We start from the raw sequence: 20,220 nt of genomic DNA on the forward strand, positions 1-20,220 counted from the left end.
CGTGCTCCAGCCTCCCCACCCCTCTCGTCCTTTCCAACCCCCAGTATGATGCTGGTGCTTCACGGGAGGAGAGCCGACGCTCAGCCGTTTACCGTAACATGAAGTTTGATTCCTCCCGTTCCCTGACGTCGTGTTTACGGAGGTGCTTTGGGAAAATATGCCATTCTGACGCTCTTTACTCCCCGCAGCAGCAGCTCCATCTCCAAGTCTTCCACTAAACAATGATACTGAGGACTGATGTCCTGCATTGTTCCTTCTCCGCCTGCATCAACCCCGTTCTACTTTCTGCCAGTTTGGAGGGAACGCGTTGGATCTGAGTTTCCTACACGAATTACCGATCATTTATTTTTTTTGGGGGGGTGGTGGGGTGGGGAGGGACTTTATTTCCAGAACATTGACCGCGATACCAGACAGACAGAGAGATAAGAGTTTGGCGGAATGAATCGACCAGTTGTGAAAATCCTGACAACGTTATTTGCATGCATCTTAGAAACAAGCAACTTCAGGTATGGCTTGGCATGTATTGGGGAAACAGTGCACGGATTGTTTTGCCATTTTTTAGCAGGTTATTAGCATAAGCAGGTTGGCGACTCGAACAATGGAGAATTGCGCCGCAAGTATGGCATTACTTCCAATGTACCTTGGTCTTCTGTGTGTTACATTGTATTAGCAAAGCAACCCCAGCCTATGGGAGCGGTTGTTGTGACGGATCGAAGCCTGATATTGTAAACATACGAGTAGTCGATGCCTTAAACGTGAGCACACTTCCACGTAAAACTCCCCCTAATTTTACTGTCTTTTTTCTTAAGCGGTGGGCGAAAAACTATCCTTTTCAGTCGCCAACACACGGAGCTTATCGAGGTGGTGGCGGAAGTTCTTGAAATTCCATCTCATTTTCTTGAACCTGAAGCTATGTGGAGCGTTAGTGTTTTCAGAAAATCATAAAAATTTGGGAATGCAACCTCCCGATTCCATTTTTTCTTGACGTTTGATGTTGAGATTGGCTTAACCGGTCAACAGGACCGGGTATGTGCAAATAATCCATGGTTTCCCCAAGGAATCTACCACATCTCTTGCAATAAATAAAGACTGCTCGTATTAAGTTTTCATTTATATATTTTTTGGGGGTGGTGGGAGGTTTGAGGCTGGAGCTGAGTTAGTGGACTACTTTTTTTGCATTCCTGTTGCATCCAAGAGCTTTGGAAATACGGCTTTCCGTATGAAACGTGTTTAGATTGAGATCTGTTTTTGATATATATCGTCCCCTGAAGCCAGACTCTGACCTTTTTTAAGTACAGTCACTGGAAGAATGTGTGTAGTTGAAAAGGGGATCAGGATGGGCAGCTATAAGTAACACTTTTGCAGGACAGACTGACCCCTTACTAGATTTTGAGGGCGCCCAACATATTTACATTCAAGCCGACTGCTTGTCGTTTCTGTACAATCCAGCGCTCAGTCTTTGTTTTTGAAGCAAATTGACAGCGCAGATCTTCCTAACGCTGGGTTGTATTTTCTTCAGGTTAGCTCTCTCCAAGGAACATGATTCTAGGTCTCCAACCAAACCGGCCTCGCAGACCATGTCCCCCTCAGATTTTCTGGACAAGTTGATGGGAAGGACATCAGGATACGATGCCAGAATCAGACCAAATTTTAAAGGTAAAGAAGCGATAGGCCAATATCCGATGCAGAAAGAAGCGGTCTGGCCGTTCTCTATCTCGATCGGTTCTGGGAACTCACGTGCAATTTCTGTGTAAGAGAGGATTTAACCATAACAGTTAGTTTGACTGACTTTGGTAGACTCATATCGCCAACTTTGGTTGAAGTATAGTAACTTCAGTAACAATTACACTCACAGGCTACAGGAGGAGCCCGGTTCAACCACCAGTGTGCTCAAGATATAAGAGTGAATATATGTCCATTAGAAGGCACTGCCCGATCTCGAAGCACGCTGATGTTATTTCCGTTTGCCCGGCACTTCCATCAATGCCCAGAATCAGGCTCATTGAAGCGAACGCTGAAATAAATCGCGTGCCATTCCAGTCCCATTTACCGGAGCAATGTATCCGTTCTGAGGTCTGCTGATGACAGTGACACCCGTTTCCTTTTAATAAAGCAGCCGTGCTATGCTTTTTCTCCGACTTAATGTAACCCGTGGTAAAGCTAACGTAGATTTATATCAGCCCTCCACCTTTTCATACCCAATACTAAAAGCAAACGTTAAATGTGTTTGGGCTTAGAGCAACATTTTGCATGGGGAATATCGTGATCACTTGATTTGCAGACAATTGGTTTGTAATGTAGACATTGCGATGTGTATATAGCCGCTTAGAGTCAATGTTCCACCTGATGAACATTGATGTGCTTTTGGAATATTTATGCACAGTCAACAGTGTCCAATAAGTATTGCAAGTCAGTTCTATCGGTCTGTCTAATCAGAGTGTAGTACCATCCCATGGATCAATATATATTCAGACTTCTGATAGCCTCTGGGAAGAAATTGATGTAATTAAATCTGGATACCAAGCATTCAATAATGGATTACTGGTGTGAAAGCGTTCTTCAGATAATTTATTCTCCTATAGCCTTCCATACGTGCATAACAAAAGCACATAAACCAAATTATTTGATATCTGTGAAAAATATGATGCTGGTGTACAGATCTTTATGACCTATGCTGCTTTATACTGTAACTAATGCAGATTTTTTTGATTATGTCAGATACATTTGCATTGGTTGCTCATAAGTTTTGTAATAATATGACATTGTTCATTCGCAAATACGAGAAACAGTGGTTATGGTGGGAGAGGGGAGAGAGTCTCAACAGATGGTGTATGACTCCAGTGTGTTTGTGGGCGAGAGTGTGTGGAGAGGGTAACATGGGAATAATAGGCACATGGCCACAAATATTTAATATTCCAGCATTTTTTGCAGAGGAGTAGGGCTGGAGATTACAAATAACATCTTAATCAATGAAGACTAGTAGTGAATTATGGCACTTCCCATTGAAGGCAGAAGCTGAAAGGTAGATATAATCTCCAGTTGCTGTTGGAGTCCACATTTATGTACACATGTGTCTGTTCATTTCTGTATATGGTCCAAATATTAGCACCAGGTCTGTATTCGACCTTTTGATCTTTTTCACGATCAGTGCTACATGTTTCTTTATATCTGATTATATTGTGATTTGTTGGGTACGTTTTTGTTGCTGTTTTATATTCTTGTTTCAAACATCATAAAGAAAGCCAATACTGCCCCAAAATCCATTTATGGCATTAGGGTAACTACTTTGTGAAGGGAGAGAGTGGGGGTGGGGTGGGCAGTGGTGGTGGTTTGAACTTAGAAGCTACTCGATTTGTTTTAGGTTGATTTCCTCCCAATCATTTACCATAAAGTTTGCCTTAGGGTCATAAGTGCTACCTTAAATTGATGCATATAATCTCTCGCAATGATTATCTGTTATTTGTCCAATGTTAGCAAAGCCAATGGTCGATCTGTGTAACTGTACAAGTAAGAAAATAGGCTAAACATGCAATTGAGCTGGTCTGTCATTCACTGTTCATTAATGAACAAAGAGGAAAAAATTAAAAGTGTGCTCATATTTGGAATCTGTGGTTGGAATAAATAATCGTACATGAAGAGTATATATATGCTGAATATCATCTAATAACTACAGTAGCATGTGATAGTTGACAACTATTCAATTTTTGACATGATCAACCTATTCCATTAACAGGTCTTGTCAGTTGTAGAATGTTTTCTGTACCCCATAATTTGAAAATGTATTATTTTCTGATCACTAAACTTCGTGATGATTCTGATGATTTTTTATCATAGGAACAGAACATAATTAATACCAAGAATATCTAAAGACTCCTGGCCAATGCCAATTAAAATGTGTTTATTACTTGTCTGGTTATAAGTTAAAGAACATTATCCAAAAGCTGTTATAAATGCACCAGCACTGAATTGTGTTTGAGGCAAGTGCATGCAATGGACCTAAATGACAGTAGTAGTGTGCAAAATAAATCATCATAGAATATTTTGGTAATGCATTAACAAGAACAATATGCAGCTCTAATGGAATATTTACAGTTGTGTTATATATTTTTTTTGATAAATATTTGCATTAGATCCCAATCATTCCAAATATTATACAGCAGTTTTTTGTCAGTTTGTTGGGGAAATTACTTCAATTGTAATTATGCCATAAAACATTTCCAATTTCTTATCCCTTCTGAGTACAATAATGCTGTAATATTTTATTCAAAGATTTATTAAGAAACATTTTTTATACCATGCTCATTATTCCAGTTCTTTTTTTCTAATTAGTATGGCAGTTTTATCAAATACTTTAAAAAAAAGAAAATGTTTCCATTTTCCAAGGTGGCTGCAAAATTGGGATTTAGAAAGATAATAAAGCTGTTGTATAAAGTGCCTGAAAGGAAATAACAGCGACAGAGGCACACATTCGTTAAGTATGAGATTTGCTTTACTTGTCAAAGCGAATTGAGTTATTGGGAAAGTTTTCTTATCTGCCCGTTGCCCTAGTGGCAACTTATTGAACATGTAAAGAAGCTGCTAAATGACTTTGTATTCAGATTAAGTAGGCACGCAGTTTGCAGAGATAGGGGGTTTCAGAGACATGGCAAAGAAAGCAAGCTGACAAGAGGTACAGTAGAAGTGAAGCATTTCATTTGTTCACTTTAAAGCTTCTATTAGAATGCAAGGGGAAATAATTTGCTGTTTAAGAAGGATAATGCAGTGTCTTCAACAGCAGGAAGTAGAGTCCTTATACTTTCTGTGATTTACATCATAGGGGAAGAGTTTCAGAAAGAGTCACCTGGAAATGGATGATGACATTTTCATGATTGTTTTGCAATTGTTTTTCATGTTTTTCCAAATATGGGATGGTTGATTTAATAGTTTTTTTTGCTATTAATTCTAACTACTTAACTTTATAAGTAATATTGTATTGGGACCAAAGAATGAAAACATAGTTGTCAGAATAATAACACAACCTAAAATGATCATTGTTAATGAGTGAAGTGGCAATATATTAAGAACATAAGAACATAAGAAATAGAAACAGGAGTAGGCCATACGGCCTCTTGAGCCTGCTCCGCCATTGAATAATCACTAAAGAGGTGGTACTCAGTAAGATAATGGGACTAAAGGCAGATAAATCCCCTGGACCTGATGGCTTGCATCCTAGGGTCTTAAGAGAAGTAGCGGCAGGAATTATGGGTGCATTGGTTGTAATTTACCAAAATTCCCTGGATTCTGGGGAGGTCCCAGCAGATTGGGAAACTGCAAATGTAATGTCCCTATTTAAAAAATGAGGCAGACAAAAAGCAGGAAACTATAGACCAGTTAGCCTAACATCTGTGGTTGGGAAAATGTTGGAGGCCATTATTAAAGCATAGTTATATTGAAGAGGGCTGTAAGCAACTTCAGGAGGACAAGGGCTAGTAGATTGAGCAGATAGATGTTAGATGTTAGATGAAATCTAATGCAGAGAAATGTGAGGTGATGCATTTTGTGAGGAAGACTAAGTAAATATTCTCTAAATAGTAAAATGTTAAAAGGAGTAGAAGAACAGTGAGACTTACTGGTTCAGATATATAAATCTTTAAGAGTGGAAAGAAAAGTTAATAAAAATTTTAAAACCATTTATGGGATCCTAGGCTTCATAAATTGGGGCATAGAGTACAAATGTAAAGAGGCATTGCTCAACCTGAACAAATCATTAGTTAACCCACAGCTCAAATATTAGGGGAGATCTTCTGTTTTGGAGCTCCTACTATATCAGGGAGTTCTACACCCCCAGCCCATGACTTTTTGTGTATTAAAATTAGTGGATAGAAAATTATAGGCTGGGTGTGCACAATTTCCCAATCCTGGCATGTTCTGGGAGAACCAAAATAGAAAATCTCCCTTCCTGTTTCCAGTTTTGTCCACCCTACTTTAGGAAGGATGCCAAGGCCATACAGAGGCTACAGAAGCTATTTACTAAGATGATTCCAGAGGTGAGAGGCATTTGTTCTGAGGAGAGACGAGAGAAACTTAAGCCCCCATTTTAACTCTGGGTGGGAATTGGGTGGGCAGGGGCTGAGGCAGGTGCCAAACTGTCCTGACTTCAGAAGCTGAGATCAGTGGTGGGGAGGGGGAGTGGGATTTTAACTCTCTGGCCTCATATACATGCCCTACGTCAGTTTCTCACTATAAACTGGCAGGAGTGGCAGCTGGCTGGTGGGCAGGAGTGGAATGTCGGTTGACAGGATGCTGTTGGGCGTTCGACAAAGTGCCATAGGAGCGGAAGCGGGAGGTCGAGGCCCATAAAAAGGGCGGCAGCAGTTCGTGAGGAGCCACAGGGGTGGGAGCAGGAGGTCGAGCCCCGTAAAAAGGGCAGCAGCATTTCGTGAGGAGCCACAGGAGCTGGAGCGGGAGGTCGAGGCCCATAAAAAGGGCGGCAGCAGTTCGTGAGGAGCCAGCAGGTGCAGGGACAAAATAGTAAAAAGAATCAAAATCGAAGTGTGATGTCACAGCCAAGTGGGTAAGTGATTGGCTGGTGGATTGGTGAGGATTTTTCTTTTTCTTTTCAGTAGGAAACCTTTGGCATTGTTGTAAGTAGGATCTGCCAGTAAATATATGTGATCTTTATTATCTAAGCAGAGCCAGTTAATTAAATCAACTGTTTGCTGAGTAGCGGGTGGGTGTGTTGTGCTAAGATTTAGAATTTAGTTCTATTCGATAGTTGCGAGTGTAGCCAGAGGCATGGCAGGGCAGCTCAGTCCCGTGGATTGCACATCCTGTGGCATGTGGGAAGTCCCGGATGCTTCACGCAGCTACGGCGACCATGTGTGTAGGAGGTCTCTCCAGCTGCACCAACTCGAGCTCTGTATTTTGGACCTTGAGCAGCAGCTGGGGTCACTGCGGTGCATCCGTGAGACTGAGAGCAACGTGGATAGCACGTTTCTAGAGATGGTCACCTCACAGCTTAAGAGTGTGCAGGCAGGTAGGGATTGGGTGACCCCTGGACAGAAGAGGAGGACTGGGCAGGTAGTGCAGCAGTCCCCTGAGTCCATCTCGCTCTCCAACCGGTACTCTGTTCTGAGTGCCGGTGGGGGCAATGGTGACTCTGGGGTGTGCAGCCAGAGCCAAGTCCATGGCACCACTGGTGGCTCAGCTGCACCGAGGGGGGGGGGAGGAAATAGAATGGAAGAGCTATAGTGGTAGGGGATGCGCTAGTCAGGGTAGCAGAAAGGCGTTTCTGCGGCCGCTAATGTGACTCCGGTATGGTATGTTGCCTCCCTGGTGCCAAGGTTAAGGGTGTCATTGAGCGGCTGCAGGGCATTCTGGGGGAAATGGGTGAACAGCCAGAGGTCATGGTCCACATTGGTACCAATGACATAGGTAGGAAGAGGGATGAGGTCCTGCAGGCAGAGTTTAGGGAGCTAGGAGAGAGATTAAAAAGCAGGATCTCAAAGGTAGTAATCTCCGAATTACTCCCAGTGCCACAAACTAGTGAATACAGAACTAGGAGGAGAGAGCAGATGAATACGTGGCTGGAGAGATGGTGCAGGCAGGAGAGCTTTAGTTTCCTGAGGCACTGGGACCACTTCTGGGGGAGGTAGGCCCGGACAAGCCGGACAGGTTGCACCTCAACAGAGCTGGGACCAATATCCTTGTGGGGAGTTTGCTAGTGCTGTTGGGGAGGGTTTAAACTAGTTTGGCAGGGGGATGGGAACTTGAAAATAGATTCAGTAGGGAGGGGAGTAAAGTTGGAATTAGAAAGCAAAAATAAAGAAAGTGAGTTGGAAGGGGAAAGGAAACAAGCAGGAAAAAGGGGTAAAAAATCAAACTTAAAGGCACTTTGTCTAAATGCATGTAGCATTTGTACTAAAATAGATGAGTTGACAGCACAAATTGAGACAAATGGGTATGATCTGATAGCCATTATAGAAATGTGGTTGCAAGGTGACCAAGACTGGGAATTAAATATTCAGGGGTACTTGACAATCCGGAAGGACAAACAGAAAGGAAAAGGAGGTGGAGTAGCTCTATTGATAAAGGATGGAATCACTGCAATAGTAAGAAACGATATTGGCTCAAATGATAAGAGTGTTGAAACAGTTTGGGTGGCGATAAGGAACAATAGGGGAAACATTCACTGGTGGGCATAGTCTATAGCCCCCTAACAGTAGCAACTCTGTTGGTCAGAGCATAAACCATGAAATAATGGGGGCTTGTAAAAAGGGAACAGCAATAATCATGGGTGATTTTAACCTCCATATTGATGGGACAAATCAAATTGGTCAGGGTAGCCTTGAGGAGGAGGTCATAGAGTGCATAAGGGACGGGTTCCTTGAGCAGTATGTAACGGAACCAACCAGGGGGCAGGCTATCTTAACTCTGGTCCTGTGTAATGAGACAGGATTAATAAACAATCTCCTATTAAAGGATTCCCTCGCAATGAGTAATCTTAGCATGATTGAATTTCAAATTCAGATGGAGGGTGAGAAAGTTGGATCTCTAATCAGCGTACTAAACTTAAATAAAGGAGACTATGAAGGTAGGAGGGCAGAGTTGGGTAAAGTGGACTGAGAAAATAGATTAAAGTGTAGGACAGTTGATGAACAGTGGTGTACATTTAAGGAGCTATTTCACAACTCTCAAGAAAAATATATTCCAGCGAAGAGGAAAGGGTATAAGAGAAAAGATAGCCATCCGTGTCTAATTAAAGAAATAAAGGATGGTATCTGTTATGCTCATAATAAAGTAATGTAACTGAGTACTGTAGACATGAGTAAGTGTGACCTTAGCTCATTTATTCAAACTCCAGAGTGTTGGTACAGCATGGGACGCCTGCTTATATACAGTGCTCCCAAGGGATGCTAGGATCCGTTGGGAATCCAACAGATATGCTGTCTTATGGCGGTATGATACAGGTTACCTAAGGTTGCATACATAACATCACTCCCTCCCAAAGTCAATAGTACACTTATTTACAGGGTGAGACGATCTGGGGCTTTTCGCTCCATTGTCGATCGTCTTGGTACAAATGCAGGTGTGGGTGAGTTGGTTGGTTCTTCGTTGGCCTGCTGGGCAGCTGGCCTTGCCGGGCTGCTTGGGATGGTGAGTTCAGCTTCGTGGTCGACCGTGATGTCAGTTGCCACTTGTGTATGTGTTGGAGGGTCGAAGTTGGTGATGTCCTCTTTGGGTTGCTCATGGCTGTTTGTGAATCGCAGTTTGGTTTGGTCCACATGCTTTCTGCAAGCTAGTCCATTAGCAAGAAATTAGGGATGCATGCAATAAAGGTACAGCAATTATCATGGGCGACTTTAATATACATATTGATTGGGCTAACCAAACTGGTAGCAATGCGGTGGAGGAGGATTTCCAGGAGTGTATTAGGGATGGTTTTTTAGATCAATTTGTCGAGGAACCAACTAGAGGGCTGGCTATCCTAGACTGGGTGATGTGTAATGAGAAAAGACTAATTAACAATCTTGTTGTGCGAGGCCCCTTGGGGAAGATTGACCATAATATGGTAGAATTCTTTATTAAGATGGAGAGTAACACAGTTAATTCAGAGAGTAGGGTCCTGAACTTAAGGAAAGGTAGCTTCGATGTTATGAGATGTGAATTGGCTAGAATAGACTGCCGAGTGATACTTAAAGGGTTGACGGTGTTTAGGCAATGGCAAACATTTAAAGATCACAAGGATGAACTTCAACAATTGGACATCCCTGGGTGGTGGTGTGAGCTGTGAGGAGGATGCTAAGAGGCTGCAGGGTGACTTGGACAGGTTAGGTGAGTGGGCAAATGCATGGCAGATGCAGTATAATGTGGATAAACTTGAGGTTATCCACTTTGGTGGCAAAAACACGAAGACAGAATATTATCTGAATGGCGGCAGATTAGGAAAAGGGGAGGTGAAATGAGACCTGGGTGTCATGGTACATCAGTCATTGAAAGTTGTCATTCAGGTACAGCAGGCGGTGAAGAAGGCAAATGGTATGTTGACCTTCATAGCTAGGGGATTTGAGTATAGCAGCAGGGAGGTCTTACTGCAGTTGTACAGGGCCTGAGTGAGGCCTCACCTGGAATACTGTGTTCAATTTTGGTCTCCTAATCTGAGGAAGGATATTCTTGCTATGGAGGGAGTGCAGCGGGATGGCAGGACTGACATATGAGGAGAGACTGGCTCGACTGGGCCTGTATTCACTGGAGTTTAGAAGAATGAGAGGGGATCTCATAGAAACATATAAGATTCTGACAGGACTGGACAGGTTAGATGCAGGAAGAATGTTCCCCATGTTGGGGAAGTCCAGAACCAGGGGACATAGTCTAAGGATAAGGGGTAAGGCATTTAGAACTGAGATGAGGAGAAACTTCTTCACTCAGAGAGTTGTTAACCTGTGGAATTCCCTACCGCAGAGAGTTGTTGATGCCAGTTAATTGGATATAATCAAGAGGGAGTTAGATATGACCCTTACGGCTAAAGGGATCAAGGGGTATGGAGAGAAAGCAGGAAAGGGGTAGTGAGGTGAATGATCAGCCATGATCTTATTGAATAGTGGTGCAGGCTCGAAGGGCCGAATGACCTACTCCTGCACCTATTTTCTACGTTTCTATGACCTGAAACACCTTACTCCCTTCTTTGACTATTACGGTGCCAGCAAACCATTTGGGACCATGTCCATAGTTGAGTACAAATACAGGGTCTTTGACTTCAATATCGCGTGACAAGTTTGCGTGATCATAGTACATGTTTGTTGATGCCGTCTGCCCTCAACTTGATCATGGAGGTCAGGGTGGACAAGAGAGAGCCTTGTTTGAGTGCCCTTTTCATGAGAAGCTCGGCTGGGGGAACCCCAGTGAGCGAGTGGGGTCTGGTGCAGTAGCTGAGCAGGACTTGCGACAGGCAGGTCTGCAGGGAGCCTTCCAACACACGTTTCAAGCTTTGCTTGATGGTTTGAACTGCCTGTTCTGCCTGGCCGTTGGATGCGGACTTGAACGGGGCAGATGTGACGTGCTTGATCGCATTGTGGCTCATGAATTCCTTGAATTCAGCACTGGTGAAGCACGGCTCATTGTCACTGACAAGGACATCAGGCAGGTCGTGCGTAGCGAACATGGCTCGTAGCCTTTCGATGGTGGCAGTGGATGTGCTTACAGACATTATTACACACTCAATCCATTTTGAATAAGCATCCACAACAACCAAAAACATTTTGCCTAGAAGCGGGCCCGTAAAGTCAAAATGGATCCTAGACCACAGTTTAGAGGGCCATGACCACAAACTTAGCGGTGCCTCTCTGGGTGCATTGCTCAGTTGAGAGCAAGTGTTGCATTGGCGCACGCATGACTCCAAATCTGAGTTGATGCTGGGCCACCACACATGGGATCTGGTTATAGCTTTCATCATTACTATGCCTATGTGGGTACTGTGTAGGTCGCGTACGAACGTTTCCCTGCCTTTCTTAGGCAAAACCACGCGATTGCCCCACAAAAGACAGTCCGTCTGTGTGGACATTTCGTCTTTGCGCCGTTGGAACGGCTTGATCTCTTCATGCATCTCCGCTGGGACACTGGACCAGCTCCCATGGAGGATACAGTTTTTTGCAAGGGACAGTAAAGGATCCTGGCTGGTCCAGGTCCTGATCTGGCAGGCCGTAACGGGTGACGTTTTGTTTTCAAATGCATCCATTACCAAGAGCAAGTCTGTAGGCTGTGCCATTTCCACCCCAGTGGTGGGCAATGGTAGCCAACTGAGAGCATCAGCGCAGTTCTCTGTGCCTGGTCTGTGGCGGATTACATAGTTATATGCAGACAGCGTGAGCGGGCAGAGGCATTGGTATTAATCCCTTTGTTCTCTTAGAATAGCGATATGAGCGGCTTATCGGCAGTTTCTAACTCAAACTTGAGACCAAACAGATACTGATGCATTTTTTTCACCCCGTAAACACATGCCAGAGCTTTTTTTTCAATCATGTTGTTGGCCCTTTTGGCCTTCGACAAACTCCTGGACGCATAGGCGACTGGTTGCAATGTTCCCGATTCGTTTGCTTGTTGTAACACACACCCGAGCCCGTACGAAGACGCATCGCAAGCGAGCACTAAATGTTTGCATGGGTTATACAGAACAAGCAATTTGTTGGAACATAACAGATTTCTGGCTTTCTCAAAAACAGCCTCTTGTGATATCCCCAATGCCGTCATCTCCCTTGCGTAGCATCACATGTAGGGATTCTAGCAAGGTGCTTACCCTGGGTAGAAAATTACCAAAATAGTTGAGGAGTCCCAGGAACGACCACAGCTCTGTCACGTTCTGTGGTCTTGGCGCATTCTTGATGGCCGCCATCTTGGCGTTGTAGGAGGTTTTTGCTCTGCCCAATTACGGGGGTCTTTGGTGGCTGTTGGTGTATTGGGCCTCTCTGTCCCTTCCAGTAGACGGTCCAACAGCTTATGGTTCGCTGATCACTAAACTGGCGGTTGCGAAGCGCCCTAGCACCCCTATCTGGTTCTAAGCTCAGAATTTTGGTGGATTATGAGCTTCCACAAGGGAAAACAAAACACTCAGAGATAAGTGGTACTTGGAACAAAAAACTGGGTAAGTCCAATTTATTAACCACGGTAAGTTTCCAACAAGGTCAAACTTCATCAAAACACATATCTGACACACACTTATAAACTATGAAAATCTATGGGAAGAAACAGACACAACAAAAACCTTACACAATTTTATGTTTACAAGACAGTCCCAACACCACCCCCCCACCCCCTTTTTACCTGACTGACCGAGGCTGACAGTTGGGAAAAGAAAACCCCAGGATAATACTTACGATCCTTTTGACAGTTATCTTTTTAGCCTTAGGATGGTTGGTTTACGGGGTAGCTGGAGTGAATGTTGCCTCTCCCAGTTACTTCGGTCTCCGGTTCTTCAGCTGGTTGGCCTTGGAGCATTGTTCGGTGTGCGGCTCGGCTTCTTGAGACAATGTTGGGTCTCACGGTAGTTGGGTTGTATATTCTGCACACTAGTCGAGTCCAAAGCCCATATGATGGTATGTTTCACAGCCGGTAACAGTCTGTCTCCGTTCTCTCTCGGTTTCTGTCTTGCTGCTCCTCGTCTCCTTCTCCGACTGCCCCAGCTGCTTTCTCTCTGTTGTTTTCTGTGGTTCAGTAGGTCCTACTCCTCTAGCTGCTTTTCCTACTATATTCAAACTGGGCCGGGTAGTGCCCATTGGTTGAGGATTTCCCTGCTTCAGGCCCGACTTGACCCCTGATTGGCCTGCCAGAATGCACTTTTCCCCCATTGGCCAGTGCCTCTGTCTGGCTTTTGAGCCAGACTCCACAATGTAATCAGAAGATGTCACAGGTAGGTGTGAGGACCAGGGTACTGTTTCAGTGCACATTGGTGCCTCAACGTCTGTTGGTCCATTGTAACGTCCCTGGAGTCAATTACCACAGTGATCTCCGGGCTATTGTCCATTGTCCATATTAATTAGGTAGATAATGATCCACATTCATAATTTGATTGTGGGTGAGTCATATTTTCAAACTTGGCCGGGTAGTCCATTGGTTGAGGATTTCCCCGCTTCAGGCCCGACTCGACCCCTGATTGGCCTGCCAGAATGCACTTTTCCCCCATTGGCCAGTGCCTCTGTCTAGCTTGTGAGCCAGACTCCACAATGTTTGTATCCGCCCACACGTTTCACAGCCTGCCTGGTTTGAGGGTTTGACTTGGCCAAAAATGTTCATTTTAAAATGTATAGGACGATCCCTTTTAGTTTTCTTGTCCTTAGGTTGTTCCAATAAAATGCGGCCGTGGATTTTTGAACCTTATAGCGTCGGTGGGTCTGATGCCGTCTGCCGCAATTCTTCTCCCTAAGAACTCGACCTCTGGCACCAGGAAAACACACTTCGAGCATTTCAACCTGAGTTCCACGCAATCTAGCCGACTTAGAACCTCTTCCAGGTTCTGCAAGTGTTCGATGGTGTCCCGCCCTGTGACCAGTATGTCATCCTGGAAAACCACAGTGCGCGGAACCAACTTTAGCAGGCTCTCCATGTTCCTTTGAAAGATTTCCGTGGCCGATCGAATCCCAAATGGGCATCTATTGTAGATGAACAGACCTTTATGCGTATTGATGCAGGTGAGGCCTTTCGAAGATTCCGCCAGCTCCTGCGTCATGTAGGCCGAGGTCAGGTCCAACTTGGTGAACGTCTTTCCTCCAGCCAGGGTCGCAAATAGGTCGTCTGCCTTGGGTAGCGGGTACTGGTCCTGCAACGAAAAACGGTTAATCGTTACTTTATAGTCCCCACAAATTCTGACCATGCCATCACCTTTGAGAACTGGACCAATCGGACTGGCCGACTTGTTGAACTCCACCAGCACGATGATGCCTTCTTGCCGCAGCCTGTCCAGCTCAATTTCCAGTTTCTCTCGCATCATATATGGCACCGCCCATGCCTTGTGGTGGATGGGTCGTGTACCAGGAACCAAGTGGATCTGCACCTTCCCCCCTGAGAAATTTCCAATGTCTGGCTCAAACAACAGGAACTTGCTTAGAACCTGGGCACATGAGGCATCGTCGATGGACGAAAGCGCTCGGATGTCGTCCCAGTTCCAGCGTATTTTTACCAGACAGCTTCTGCCGAACAGTGTGGGGCCATCTCCTGGTAAAATCCATAGTGGGAGTTCGTGCACTGCTCCATCATAGGAGACTTTTACTGCTGCACTGCAAATTACAGGGATCAGCTCTTTAGTGTAAGTTCTTTGCTTGGTATGAATAGGGCTAAGCTTGGGCTTGTGTGCCTTGTTGCACCACAGCCTGTTGAAGGCCTTCTTGCTCTTGATAGACTGACTCGCACCCATGTCCAGTTGCATAGATACTGGAATTCCGTCCAGTTCGACTTTTAGCATGATCGGTGGACATTTACTGGTGAAGGTGTGTACCCCGTACACTTCTGCCTCCTTGGTTCGAGTCTCTAGTTCAGCCTGATCTGCCATGGATCAATCCTCCTCTGCAACGTGGTGGTTTGTAGGGTTTGCAACTCGTCTGCACATTCGCTGGAGGTGTCCCATTGTTCCACAGCCTTTGCACGCATACTGTTTGAAGCGGCATTGATAGGCTCGATGAGCACCTCCGCAGCGCCAACAAGGTGTTAACTGCCTCGCAATAACATTTGATAGCATTCTCTGGGTCATCTGAGGTTGTGCAGCTGCTGGTGTGTACGTACTGCCATATGCATTTCTGCCTGAAAACGATGTTACTTTGTGTACAGTACTTGCGGAAACCTCTTTATGCTGCAAAATCTGTTTGGTGTTATCGCTGGTGGACATAAATGCCTGGGCTATCGTTATGGCTTTGCTCAGGTTCGGTGTTTCAACAGTCAATAGTTTGCGAAGGATAACCTCATGGCCAATGCCAAGCGCAAAGAAGTCTCTTAGCATTTTCTCAAGGAATCCATCGAATTCGCAATGTCCTGCAAGGTGCCTTAGTTCGGTGACATAGCTCGCCACATCCTGGCCTTCAGCCTGTTGACACATGTAAAATCGATAACTTGCCATCAGAACGCTTTCCTTCGGATTTAGGTGCTCCCGGGACAGCGAACACAGTTCTTCATATGATTTGGTTGTCAGTTTTACCAGAGCTGGAAGATTCTTCATGAGGCCATAGGTTGATGCCCCACAGATGGTGAGGAGGATTGCCCTTCGTTTGGCAGCATTCTCGTCCCCTTCCAGCTCATTGGCCACGAAGTATTGGTCAAGTCGCTCCACGAAGGCATCCCAATCATTTCCTTCTGAGAATTTCTCCAGGATACCAACAGTTCTTTCCATTTTCGCGTGATTGTTCGTTATCTCGTCGCCAGTTGTTATGCTCATAATAAAGTAATGTAACTGAGTACTGTAGACATGAGTAAGTGTGACCTTAGCTTCTTTATTCAAATTCCAGAGTGTTGGTATAGCATGGGAGGCCTGCTTATATACAGTGCTCCCAAGGGATGCTGGGATCCATTGGGACTCCAACAGGCATGCCCTCTGGTGGCAGTATGATACAGGTTACCTACAGTATCCAATTAAAAACAAGGGCATACAAAGTGGCCAAAGCTAGTGGGAGGACAGAAGACTGGGAAGCTTTTAAAAGCCAGCAATCAACGTCTAAAAAAATGATTAAGAAAGGGAAGATAGACTAGGAAAGTAAACTAGCACAAAATATAAAAACAGATAGCAAGAGTTTCTATCGGTATATAAAAAGGAAAAGAGTGGCTCAAGTAAATGTTGGTCCCTTAGAGGACGAGACTGGGGAATTAGTAATGGGGAACATGGAGATGGCAGAAACTCTGAACAAATATTTTGTATCAGTCTTTACGGAAGAGGAAACTAACAATATTCCAACAGTGGATAGTCAAGGGGCTATAGGGGGGGAGGAACTTAATACAATCACAATCACTAAAGAGGTGGTACTCAGTAAAATAATGGGACTAAAGGCAGATAAATCCCCTGGACCTGATGGCTTGCATCCTAGGGTCTTAAGAGAAGTAGCGGCAGGGATTGTGGATGCATTGGTTGTAATTTATCAAAATTCCCTGGATTCTGAGGAGGTCCCAGTAGATTGATAAACTGCAAATGTAATGCCCCTATTTAAAAAAGGAGGCAGTCAAAAAGCAGGAAACTATAGACAAGTTAGCCTAACATCTGTGGTTGGGAAAATGTTGGAGTCCATTATTAAAGAAGCAGTAGCAGGACATTTGGAAAAGCAAAATTCAGTCAGGCAGAGTCAGCATGGATTTATGAAGGGGAAGTCATGTTTGACAAATTTGCTGGAGTTCTTTGAGGATGTAACGTATAGGGTGGATAAAGGGGAACCAGTGGATGTGGTGTATTTGGACTTCCAGAAGGCATTTGACAAGGTGCCACATAAAAGGTTACTGCACAAGATAAAAGTTCACGGGGTTGGGGATAATATATTTCTTTTGACAGATATCCACTACTTTCTACTTACATCAACTTCCATTTACTTGGGCTAAAGTCCACTTTTACTATATTAACATACTCAATACTCACTGCTTAATCTGCACTTGAACTTAAAGAAGGCTAACTTTGAAGGTATGAGGCGTGAATTGGCTGGGATGGATTGGCGAATGATACTTAAGGGGTTGACTGTGGATGGGCAATGGCAGACATTTAGAGACTGCATGGATGAACTACAACAATTGTACATTCCTGTCTGGCATAAAAATAAAAAAGGGAAGGTGGCTCAACCGTGGCTATCAAGGGAAATCAGGGATAGTATTAAAGCCAAGGAAGTGGCATACAAATTGGCCAGAAATAGCAGCGAACCTGGGGACTGGGAGAAATTTAGAACTCAGCAGAGGAGGACAAAGGGTTTGATTAGGGCAGGGAAAATGGAGTATGAGAAGAAGCTTGCAGGGAACATTAAGACGGATTGCAAAAGTTTCTATAGATATGTAAAGAGAAAAAGGTTAGTAAAGACAAACGTAGGTCCCCTGCAGTCAGAATCAGGGGAAGTCATAACGGGGAACAAAGAAATGGCGGACCAATTGAACAAGTACTTTGGTTCGGTATTCACGAAGGAGGACACGAACAACCTTCCGGTTATAAAAGGGGTCGGGGGGTCTAGTAAGGAGGAGGAACTGAGGGAAATCCTTATTAGCCAGGAAATTGTGTTGGGGAAATTGATGGGATTGAAGGCCGATAAATCCCCAGGGCCTGATGGACTGCATCCCAGAGTACTTAAGGAGGTGGCCTTGGAAATAGTGGATGCATTGACAGTCATTTTCCAACATTCCATTGACTCTGGATCAGTTCCTATGGAGTGGAGGGTAGCCAATGTAACCCCACTTTTTAAAAAAGGAGGGAGAGAGAAAACAGGGAATTATAGACCGGTCAGCCTGACATCGATAGTGGGTAAAATGATGGAATCAATTATTAAGGATGTCATAGCAGTGCATTTGGAAAGAGGTGACATGATAGGTCCAAGTCAGCATGGATTTGTGAAAGGGAAATCATGCTTGACAAATCTTCTGGAATTTTTTGAGGATGTTTCCAGTAGAGTGGATAAGGGAGAACCAGTTGATGTGGTATATTTGGACTTTCAGAAGGCGTTCGACAAGGTCCCACACAAAAGATTGATGTGCAAAGTTAGAGCACATGGGATTGGGGGTAGTGTACTGACATGGATTGAGAACTGGTTGTCAGACAGGAAGCAAAGAGTAGGAGTAAATGGGTACTTTTCAGAATGGCAGGCAGTGACTAGTGGGGTACCGCAAGGTTCTGTGCTGGGGCCCCAGCTGTTTACACTGTACATTAATGATTTAGATGAGGGGATTAAATGTAGTATCTCCAAATTTGCGGATGACACTAAGTTGGGTGGCAGTGTGAGCTGCGAGGAGGATTCTGTGAGGCTGCAGAGCGACTTGGATAGGTTAGGTGAGTGGGCAAATGCATGGCAGATGAAGTATAATGTGGATAAATGTGAGGTTATCCACTTTGTTGGTAAAAACAGAGAGACAAGACTATTATCTGAATGGTGACAGATTAGGAAAAGGGGAGGTGCAAAGAGACCTGGGTGTCATGGTACATCAGTCATTGAAGGTTGGCATGCAGGTGCAGCAGGCGGTTAAGAAAGCAAATGGCATGTTGGCCTTCATAGCGAGGGGATTTGAGTACAGGGGCAGGGAGGTGTTGCTACAGTTGTACAGGGCCTTGGTGAGGCCACACCTGGAGTATTGTGTACAGTGTTGGTCTCCTAACCTGAGGAAGGACATTCTTGCTATTGAGGGAGTGCAGCGAAGGTTCACCAGACTGATTCCCGGGATGGCGGGACTGACCTATCAAGAAAGACTGGATCAACTGGGCTTGTATTCACTGGAGTTCAGAAGAATGAGAGGGGACCTCATAGAAACGTTTAAAATTCTGACGGGGTTAGACAGGTTAGATGCAGGAAGAATGTTCCCAATGTTGGGGAAGTCCAGAACCAGATGTCACAGTCTAAGGATAAGGGGTAAGCCATTTAGGACCAAGATGCGGAGGAACTTCTTCACCCAGAGAGTGGTGAACCTGTGGAATTCTCTACCACAGAAAGTTGTTGAGGCCAATTCACTAAATATATTCAAAAAGGAGTTAGATGAGGTCCTTACTACTAGGGGGATGAAGGGGTATGGCGAGAAAGCATGAATGGGGTACTGAAGTTGAATGTTCAGCCATGAACTCATTGAATGGCGGTGCAGGCTAGAAGGGCCGAATGGCCTACTCCTGCACCTATTTTCTATGTTTCTATGTTTCTATGAAACAGAAGGTGACCCTGACATTGACCGAGAGCGCGAGCGAGTTCGAGATCTTGACCGCTCCAATGACGCAGGAGATTTGGATGGTGAAGGCGAACGGACTTTTTGTTCCCGGATAGGGACACGAGATCGACTGCGAGAACGGGATTTACTGTGGCTTCTACTCTTTGATCTACTGTAGGATTTGCAACTCCTGGAGTGAGAGCAGCTACGAGATCTGTAAAACTTACAGCTACATGAACGCGACCTGCTGCGAGACCTACGATGTTTAGGTTCCTCAATCAGTCTGATCTTTCTTCCATTTGTTTCTGAGCCAGAGAGTTTATCAACAGCATTCTTCAAATCACTATACGAGGCAAACTCAACAACCCCTTCATTCATTTTGTGCCTGCATGCATTTGCAAATGTAACTTCTCCAGCCTGTCTCATGAAATCTTTCAGATCCTGCCAACTAACTCTCGAAGACAAATCCTCAACAATCAGTCTGTTCTCTGTACGAACCGGAGATCCATTTCTTCCCTCACTACGTGGGCGTCGTGGGCTAAAGCGACCTTGATATCATCTTCCTCCACGCCCTCCTCTAGACCGTGCTCTTGCATGTTCAACTGTAACTCTTTCATTGCACAATTCTTTTCCATCCAGTTCATAAACAGCATCTTCTGCTTCTCTGTGATCCTCAAACTCCACAAATCCAAAGCCATTCTTCAAGTCAATTTCCTTTATTCGCCCATATCCTTTAAAGAATTTCTCCACATCCCTTTCTCTGGCATGAGGGCTCAGTCTACCAATGAACACACGGGAGCTCATTTTATCTGCTCGGACGCTCGGCTGAACTGATGCAGCTGAAATAAAAACTGATGCATATTAGCATGGATAGAGGATTGGCTAACTAACAGAGAACAG

The 20,220-nt window shown here is 44.6% G+C and overlaps 1 protein-coding gene and 1 pseudogene across 2 annotated transcripts in view; one reads left to right on the forward strand and one right to left on the reverse strand.

Annotated features, from left to right (window-relative positions):
- Positions 1 to 438: 438 nt before the first annotated feature.
- glra2 (glycine receptor, alpha 2) overlaps positions 439 to 20,220 on the forward strand; it is a 536,786-nt gene continuing 517,004 nt past the window's right edge. For both annotated transcript variants that reach the window (XM_070893913.1, XM_070893914.1), the window contains exons 1-2: positions 439 to 506; positions 1,520 to 1,656. In XM_070893913.1, the coding sequence (XP_070750014.1) occupies positions 439 to 506; positions 1,520 to 1,656 (205 nt within the window). The remainder of the gene's footprint in view (positions 507 to 1,519; positions 1,657 to 20,220) is intronic.
- LOC139276234 (serine/arginine-rich splicing factor 5 pseudogene) lies at positions 19,315 to 20,173 on the reverse strand (annotated as a pseudogene).

Source organism: Pristiophorus japonicus, chromosome 11 (assembly GCF_044704955.1).
Source record: "Pristiophorus japonicus isolate sPriJap1 chromosome 11, sPriJap1.hap1, whole genome shotgun sequence".
In the NCBI taxonomy this organism is placed as follows: Eukaryota; Metazoa; Chordata; class Chondrichthyes; family Pristiophoridae; genus Pristiophorus; species Pristiophorus japonicus.